The 9,410-nt window shown below is 53.0% G+C and overlaps 1 protein-coding gene across 1 annotated transcript; it reads left to right on the forward strand.

The window, feature by feature from the left end:
* Positions 1 to 6,736: 6,736 nt before the first annotated feature.
* On the forward strand, positions 6,737 to 7,776 carry LOC135578085 (olfactory receptor 14A16-like). Its single transcript, XM_065048282.1, has one exon. The coding sequence runs from the start codon at positions 6,835 to 6,837 to the stop codon at positions 7,774 to 7,776; it is 942 nt and encodes a 313-aa protein (XP_064904354.1). The 5' UTR covers positions 6,737 to 6,834.
* Positions 7,777 to 9,410: the final 1,634 nt, after the last annotated feature.

The raw sequence follows: 9,410 nt of genomic DNA on the forward strand, positions 1-9,410 counted from the left end.
TGCCACACAACAGCAGCCTCTGAGGGAAGCTGGAAGTGATGGGATTGAAATGGTTTCAACCCAAATCAAAGAATCACGGAATCATTGAGGCTGGAAAAGACCATTAAGAACATGGAGTCAAACTGTAAATCAAACACTGCCCAGTCCACCACTAAACCATGTCCCAAAGCGCCACATCTCCATGTCTTTAAAACACCTCCAGCAATGGAAGCTCCAATCCTGAGCTGGCAGGACACCATTGGCTGCAGTTGGACGTAAGATACTGGTCATGGCTGTGAGTTCAGCCCTCGCTGGCAGAATGTCTCACACCCTCACTGAGGAGGGCAGGGGGCTGGGAGATGGGAGCACGTTTCAGTTTCCAGATCCCAGCACAGAGCCCAAACCATCCTGCCCTTGGACTTTGGATCCCATTTCCTGAGATGTAAAGCTGGTGGGGCTTCTGAGGATAATCATGTTAAAGGCATCAATAATCCTTCAAGTGTTTGTGTAATATGTCTAGGAATGTCAGTCGCATATGCTTATATTTACATATTTGTAAAATAGTACACTGCATCTGTGGTCACCCCTCTGGCAATGACAATTAAATAGGTATTTGCACTATAAGGCTCCATACCTCATCCACAAGCACACATCTGTGTGGTTCAGATGAAGGGTGGTGTGGCAAACGTCACCCTTTGTGTCCCCAGGTGATGGACACTGCTCATGTGCCTCTGCAGAGAGTGGCAGGAGCTGGATCCCCTTCTCGGGACAGACTCCTTCCAGGAGAGACACAGACACAGGGGGAACTCATCAGGGCTTTACGGCATTTCACTCGGCATCAGTTTTGACATATTGGGTGCTGTCCTGTGACTGCCCTTTCTGCACAAATGATCATACAAACACAACCATTTAGTGAGACATGGTCATAAAGGGGCTGTTATGGACAAGAAAGCTCACCATGAACTCTGGAGAGAGCGAGGAAGTTCATAATAAGCACCAGGAAGAACCAAGAAGCTCGAGGCCTCTTCTGAAGAGCGGGACCCATGTGCAGCCGTGATTGGCCATTGCAGGTGTGGGAGAGGGTCAGGATATGTCATGGAGAAGCAATGAGATGGCTGATGGCTTCAGTGAACCCTTCCAGCCATTTCTGAGCCCAGAAATGGAAAGCAGTTGATGTCTGCAGGTGGAGGAGGAACAGGAGGAAGATTTTCCTGGGAATACGGAAGGAAGAAAGGCCTCTCTTGGGCTAATCAGGTATGGCAGTGCCATTTGCATGCTGTGGGCATGGCTGTGCCTGGGAGATGGGGAACGGCTGCTGCTGGGGTGGCTGTGCTCAGTCATGGCCCATGAGCTGACCCTGCTCTGCTCCTCTCTTACACTGCCCACACTTGGATGGTCCTCAGGAATCATCCATGAGCCTGGTGGATCCATGAACCTCCTGCAGTGATGGGTATGGATCCAAACAGAGGATTCAAGCAAGTGTGGGATTGGGACATTGAGGTGACTGGTGACCATTGCCAGGTGAATGAAAGAAGCTGGATGAGCTATGAGATATTCACGAGCATTTCCAACTCCACAGAACACCGGAACCTTGCAGTTAAAGCAACAGCACTTGACATAAAACCCACCCCAAAACACAAAACACTCACACTGACCACAGGAAAAGCCTTGAAAAACATTGGAGAAAAATCTACCAGGTCCCAGGGGTCAGGGCTCAGCCATTCTGGTGATGAACAAGCATCAAGGGCTGACATGGCGTCAGAGCCACCTCCACATGGCCCTCACCACCTGGAACCAGTGTCTCCAAGTCTTGCCTTCAGCAGCCTCCAGGGACAGGGACCTGCACTGGTTGTTTCCTTCACAGCTGTGTCAGTGATGGCCCTTCATGGGGTCCAAACACCCTCAGAAACTTGGGGTTTGCTTCTGCCTTTCACTTCATTAGAGGTTTGTTCATTCTTTCAGTATCTGCAGTTCAGGATCATGGCACCAGAGGGCTCACTAACATCGAAAATGCTCTTACAAGCCAAGGCTCTGTGCATCATTATCCTAAAGGCTTCGAGTCTGGTGTGCATGATTAGAGAAATTTCAGGAATAGCCAAACAGAGAGCATTTCCATCATAAATAGCAATAAAGCCAAATTTATTCTATTTCCATCCCTGCTTGCCTTTCCCTCCCTTTCCAGAACAGGTGGTATCAGCAGCCTCTAGTTCATATTGATGTGTTGCATCTCCTGATAAAGATTGAATATGTCAGAAAAGTGCGTAACTAAATCACCATGTGAATCAGGAGACAGGCCAGGACACATCAGGAGGAGTCACACTCCTCTGGACCAAGAGGTGGGTGTTCCTGGCAATCTCAGGTGCCACAGCACAGCGATACTTGTGTTCAGGAGCTGGTTAAGCGACCCATCTCCTGTTCTGTAATGGTGTCTGAGTTTGCTCAGGTCACCCCTGACTTGAGCCCCATCCACTGCTGGGTGTTCTCCAGACTCCTGCCTTCAGGAACAAAGTCCCAGGAGACCTTGCTGGTGAAGATGGAGGCAAAGAAGCCATGAAGAACCTCAATCCCGTCTGATTCTACTCTTCTGAAGTTCAGCAGCAGGCCCACGTTCACCCTGTCTATTCTCTTACTGCAAGTGAAGCTATGTCAGCTCATCTTGCTGCCCTTCCTGTGCAGGTATCAAGTCCAGGGCAGCTTTGGCATCATCCCCACATCCATGGACAAGGTTTCTAAATTCCTCCTTTGTAGCTTCCCCTGCTCCCACCTCCTGTGTGCTGCCTTTTGCCCTGGATCTCCATCAGTGCAGAGGAGCAGCCTCATGAGATAAATGCTTTTGTTCATGGGTACTTGGAGAGATCATTCTTGTGCTTGGAGCAGCCTGTCCTGTAAGGATTATCAGATTTCCTGAGCTCCTTCACCCTTCAGATCTACTTCCATGGCACCATTTTGCCCACCATCCCCCAGTATGTCCAAGTCTTCTCCTCTGGAGCCCACCAGCCTGTGCTCTGCTGCTGGCCTTCCTCCCTCCCCTCTGGTGCCTGGGACCCCTCTGTGTCCTGGTCACAACAGCCAAGGTGGACACTGGTGTTCACATCCCTCACCAGCCCTTCCTTGTTTCCCAGTTCCAGATCCAGTTGAGCATCACTCTCATTGGCCCACAATGCAGACACGTTAAGCAGTTGGCCCAAGATCCTTTGGACTGTTGGCACTTGCCACTTTGCCAGGCCAGTTAATGTCAGAGCAATTACAGTTCCCCATAGGAACCTACTCATTGACTGGTGAGTTCCTCCTTGAGTTGCTGACAGAAGATCTTGTCCATTTCTTCTACATGATCATGTAGTTTGCAACACCCAACACATTGTCACTCTCTATTGGGTTTACATGACAAACTCTTGGAACTGGGGGTGAGTGTGGGTGTGCTACAGCTGTCACCTCTCCGGGAAGACAACAGGAGTTTGACCAATGTCAGACAGAGCTGATTTCAGCTGCTCCAAGATGGACCCACTCCTTGCCAAATCTGAGCCACTCAGTGATGCTGGCAGCACCTCTGGGATATTGTATTTGAGAAAGGGTAAAAAACGCTGCACAACAGCAGGTGGGAGAGAGGAGGGAGGAAATGGGAGAGAAAAGCTCTGCAGACACCAAGGTCATATCCCATAGGACCCAAGCAGGTCCCTCAGCAGGCCAAATCCTGCTCTCCTGAAATCCTGCTCTTGGCCTTGTTCTCATCTCCCAGGAGCCTCAGCTCCACTTTCCATCCCTGACTGTTCCATCCTGACCAACTCTTTCTGGTTTGTAAGTGTGAAGTCCCACAGGGCACCTCACCCCACTGACTCCTCAGTCACCCGTGTCAGGAAATGTTGTCAATGAGCTCCAAACCCTCCTTGTCCCCAGCCAGGAACCTGGGAGGTGTGGGACAATAGTCCTGCCCTTGGCCTTGCACAGCCCCACATCACACTGTCGCAGGAAGGGCCCTGGGCAATGTGGGAGGGACAGGATCTGCGTTCCCAGGGCTGGGGGTCAGATCTTGGCCCTTTGGTTAATGAAACACATCCAGGTTTACTCAGCATCAGAGAGACCTTTGCTTTGCTTTTCCTGACCTTTCATCTCTGCCTCCAGTTTTCTTCTCTAACCAAACCTGAGTATCGTTTCTCAGTTGTGTCCCTCAGTGTGACCCATAAACCTTACAATAAACTTTGGAGTTTGAATCTGACTTTGACTTCTTGAGAGGTTTCATCAACTTCCTCCAGGGTCTGAGGTCCATGGACTCAGCACCAAACCCACCAGAGGGGTCATTAAAGCACCTTGGGCTGCTCCTGTGCTGCTGAGCTGGGCTGGGCTCCTGGGACACAGGGAGCTTATGGCAGCGGCAGCGCTGCAGAGAGACAGCTCTGCCCAGGAGCAGCTCCTCTGCACACGCAGCAGGGCTGAGGGCTCTGCCTGCAGCACCGAGGGCACAGGAGCCAGGAACAGAGAGAAGGAAACACAGTCTGGGGTGGAAGGATGCTGAGATGTCACTTGGAGAGAAATCTTCAGAGATATGAAGCCCGTGGCTACAGGGGATTGCATCTGCAAATCTTGGTAGGATCTCAGAAAGCTGTCACACTGCAGAGCCTGCGAGAGATGTAAGTACAGCTCTCAGAGGTTCTCTAATCAGAGGGGAGGATGTGCTGCAGAGCAGGGATTGCCTTCTGCAGTGTCAGAGTGACAAGACGTGAATGCTGCATTCTCCCCAGGGTGGCTGTGGAGTGTAAATGTATATGTGCAGGCAGGGGTGCCCAGGGCTGTCCTGCAGAGCAGGGTCCCTGCACCCCAGGGCTGTGCCGGGCAGGGACTCTGCCGCCTGCCAGGGTCAGCACTCAGCCTGCCCAGGAGACCCAATAACACTGAGGGGAGAAGATGTGGTGGAGGAGCAATCCCTATTGGGCAGGAAAGGTGCCTCTGCTGTGGAGAGGGTGCATTTTTCCAAGTGGATGCCTCAAGGAGAAGATCAATGCAAGGATTGCCAGACAGATAAGGAGCTTTCCTGAGCCTGTCTTTTCAGTTTCCTCTCCCAAGGGGTGGGGGGTGCAGGAAAGGATAAAATGAAAATGAGCTCTCATGCTTAAACAAGTCACTGAGACTCCTGAACTGCAACTCTGAGTGATCAGTACATCTGCCAGAAGGCTCATGACATCCCTTCCCCACCCCTCTGCCTGTGCACAGCACCTGCATCACCTTGGCTGGACCCGTCAGCCTTAGTCTGACCTGTCCTGTTTTCCAGCCTGCAAACAGGAAGATGCCCCCAGGCAGTGCCCTGTGAACAGGCAGGATCTGTAGGGCCAGGGGGAGGGCACAGAGGGTGGGATGGTCTGTGAGCACTGACAGGGAAGAGACATGGACAGGGAAACACCTCCCAGGGGAGAATCTCCAGGCAGCAGGGAAATGATCAGAAAGGAGAGGAAACCAAACCCGGAATGGTTATGGGAGGGAGAAGAGAGAAAAGTGCCTGTGACCCCCTGCAGTGCAGATCCCTCCTGTGAGCAGCCCCCTGGCCTCCTGTCCCACCCAGCAAAGCCTCTGCCCTCAGGGCCGGGGGCTCCAAGGCATGAAGCAGCTCCTGTGCAGCCAGAGCTCCAGTTCCTCTGCAGAGCACAGGGGCTGAGAGCAGCTGCCCGGCAGTGTTGGTGTCTGGGAGGTGCTGCACAGCTGGGGAAGGGTGACGCTGTCTGAGTGCCCGGCTGCCTCTGCCCTGGCCTCTCTCACACCCACCCTCACCGCATTTTCCTTCTTGCTCCCCTGCTCTGGGTCACTGCTGTTGGGATCTTGTTCTTGCTGTCAGGCTCTCTGGGGATGGCAGTTTCAGCTGCAGAGTCACAGCCTGATCTTGTGGGTCCTTTCCTGCAGGTGTGTCCATGGGCACACGTGTCCCAGCTTTGCTCTGACCTGTGGGCTGTGGGCAATGCAGTCTGTGGGGCTGGGGAATGAGCTGAGTCTCCCTCAATCAAATGCCATCATCAAGACTGTTGATTGTCTCCTTGACTTTTATTTCCAAGCTGTGAGCTTCCCTCCAGGATGTAAACCTGTCCTATAGCATCTCTGTGTTATCTGAAAGCCCCATGGAGATGCACAGAGATGCTGTGACAGAGAAACTGCTTTTGGGTTTGTGAAATTAGCTCTGTGTGTTCTGGGCTCAATGTGGGATGCTGAGACCTTAGGGAAGGCTGACACATGTCATGGTCTGAGGTGGATCCCTCTGCTCTCAGCAGTGCCTGGTGGCTTTTCAGGGTAACATGGGAGTGTGATCAGGCTCCATCTCAGAAAGGTGCCAGCCCAGGGCAGCTGGAGCAAGACAGAGGGACAGAGCAGCTGCCCTCACTCTGCACTGACCCACAGGCACCCTCTGGTCTCGCAGGACTCGCTCTGTTCCCCCTGAGTGCAGCAGAAATGCTGCGGGTTTCTGACACCCAAGAACACTCCCCAGGGTGGGAGGGCAGAAGCAGCTGTAGAAACACCAAACCTCTCAAAGTCAGTTTCTCAGGCCTGGGGGTACAGATGCTGACAGTCCCTTCTGCACCAGGAGCGGTTCCAGCTGACAAAGCTGAACCCCAGGAATGGCCCCTGCCCACCCGATCACACAGGGTCAGGCTGACTCCTCAGGAGCCCCTGGGCAGAGACCCTGCTCTTCATTGCACACTCATCAAGCACCGACGAGGGCTCAGCCAGGACGTTCTCCTGGAAAAAGAGAAGTGTCTCTTTGTGTGACAGGGTGGGAGGGTCTGTGGGAAATGGTTTTGATGATTCCCGGAGAAGTCTCATCTAAACCTTCACTATCTTCTCCTCCTGTGACAGATTTCCCATGACCATCAGCAGCAAATGTCCAACAGCAGCTCTATCACCCAGTTCCTCCTCCTGCCGTTCACAGACACACGGGAGCTGCAGCTCTTGCACTTCTGGCTCTTCCTGGGCATCTACCTGGCTGCCCTCCTGGGCAACGGCCTCATCATCACCACCATAGCCTGGGACCAGCACCTCCACACCCCCATGTACTTCTTCCTGCTCAACCTCGCCCTCCTCGACCTGGGCTCCATCTCCATCACTGTCCCTAAATCCATGGCCAATTCCCTCTGGGATTCCAGGGCCATCTCTTACTTGGGATGTGCAACACAGCTCTTTTTGTTTGTCTTCTTGATTACAGCAGAATTTTATCTCCTCACCATCATGTCCTACGACCGCTACGTTGCCATCTGCAAACCCCTGCACTACGGGACCCTCCTGGGCAGCAGAGCTTGTGTCCACATGGCAGCAGCTGCCTGGGCCACTGGGTTTCTCAATGCTCTGCTGCTCACGGCCAATACATTTTCACTGCCCCTGTGCAAGGGCAATGCCCTGGGCCAGTTCTTCTGTGAAATCCCCCAGATCCTCAAGCTCTCCTGCTCACACTCCTACCTCAGGGAAATGGGGCTTCTTGTGGTCAGTGTCTGCTTAGGATTTGGGTGTTTTGTGTTCATTGTGGTGTCCTATGTGCAGATCTTGAGGGCCGTGCTGAGGATCCCCTCTGAGCAGGGACGGCACAAAGCCTTTTCCACCTGCCTCCCTCACCTGGCCGTGGTCTCTCTGTTCATCAGCACTGGCGTGTTTGCTGACCTGAAACCCTCATCCATCTCCTCCCCATCCCTGGATCTGGTGGTGTCAGTTCTGTACTCGGTGGTGCCTCCAGTAGTGAACCCCCTCATCTACAGCATGAGGAACAGGGAACTCAAGGAGTCTATAAGGAAAGTGATGACTGTTCGCTTTTCAAAAGCAGTAATGAAGTGACCTCCTGCTTCTGCATGTCACTTGTAATATAACGCAGTACTAGTTCAACCTGAGTTCTGTAGCTTTTGTGGGTTTTTTTGTTGTTTGTTTTTTTCTCTTCGGTGTTTGTTTTACTTTCTTGTATTAATGCTATCCACAAGAAAAATTATTTGTCTTCTTATGGCTGTGTCCATATCTACCTGTCTGGTGTGTGCCATAGTCTTTGTGTAAATAAGAACCCGTACTCTCCGTGTGTATAAATGAAATAAAGGACCCCGCACTGACTTGTTTGCCCAGAATCCTCTCTCTGGGATCTCTGGGGCTGCAGGAGCCATGTCTGTGTGCTGAGGGGGAGTGAGCAGGAGCCACCCTGAGCTGGGTCTTCCTCCCACCCTGACCAATGTGAATCTGTGCACTACCCCCATGGTCCTGGGCACCACAGCCCACTTGCTCTGCAGAGCAGCACCGCCAGGTCGGAGCTGTATGGAGCGTGGAAAGGGGGGCAGGAACAGCTGGCCAGGTCAGCATAGCTCAGCTCTCTTGGGAAAGGGCTCTGTGGGGAGATGGGATGTTCCAAGAGAAAAGTGAGGCCAAATGTCTCATGCTGTCCTGGGGAGCCAGTCTGGACCTGGGTCTGCAAGCTGCCTGTGCTGGAGACCCACTCAGCATGCTGGCTGGATGAACATTCTCACTGTCCTTCATTCCCACTGGTCCCCACTGCTGTGGGACCAGTTCCAGTTCCAGTGTGGCTGCTCTGCCAGCTCGGCTGGGGAGAGGGCAGGGGGGTGGCACAATTCAGGAGGGGGTGGGAGGGCTGAACTGGCAAATGCCCCAGAGAAGAAAATACCAGTGAACGGCTGAAGTGTGTGAGTGTGCAGGGCTGGCACACAGCAGTGTCCTCTCCCAGCCAGGCCTCCTGGGAGAGCCCTGAAGCACCAGCAGAGCAGGGGCTGGTGTGTGCCCATGTTCATGGGACAGCCTGGGGAAACTGGCCCAGCACAGTCACCACAGACCAGCCCCTCATAACCACCTTTTCCTGCACTGGCCCTTCACCCCAGCTGAGGGAGATTGTTCATCCCTCAACACAAGGACACTGAATGAGTAAGTCAGAAGCCAATGTTTCCACCGCATGGATGAGATATGAGCATGCATATCATGTACATAAGAAGAACCTGACTCAGTACAACTGAGTACAACATCAACTATTCCTGCATGTTCCATGAAGGCCTGAATGCAGCACTAGGATGTGCTGCCTTGAACTGAGGTCCCAATGTCCGTTCCTCATGATGTGGGACATGAGGATGGCCATGCCTAAGGATGTGGACATCCTGGATCATGGGGCTGAGGCCTATTGTCTGAGGCTTAACAAAGCCAAGGGCTGGGTCCTACACTTGGGTCACAACAACCCCAGGCAGGGCTAGAGGCTCAGGGAGGAGTGGCTGTAAAGCTGCCTGGTGGAAAGGGACGTGCGGGTGTTGAGCAATAGCTGGCTGAATATGAGCCAGAATGTTTCCAGGTGGCCAAAAAGGCCACCAGCATCTTGGCTTGTATCAGGAATAGTGTGGCCAGCAGGACTAGAGAAGTGATTGTGCCACTGCTCTCGGCACTGGTGAGGCCGCACCTTGAATCCTGTGTTGAGTTTGGGGCCCCTCATC

The sequence above is a fragment of the Columba livia genome, unplaced genomic scaffold (assembly GCF_036013475.1).
Source record: "Columba livia isolate bColLiv1 breed racing homer unplaced genomic scaffold, bColLiv1.pat.W.v2 Scaffold_387, whole genome shotgun sequence".
Classification (NCBI taxonomy): domain Eukaryota; kingdom Metazoa; phylum Chordata; class Aves; order Columbiformes; family Columbidae; genus Columba; species Columba livia.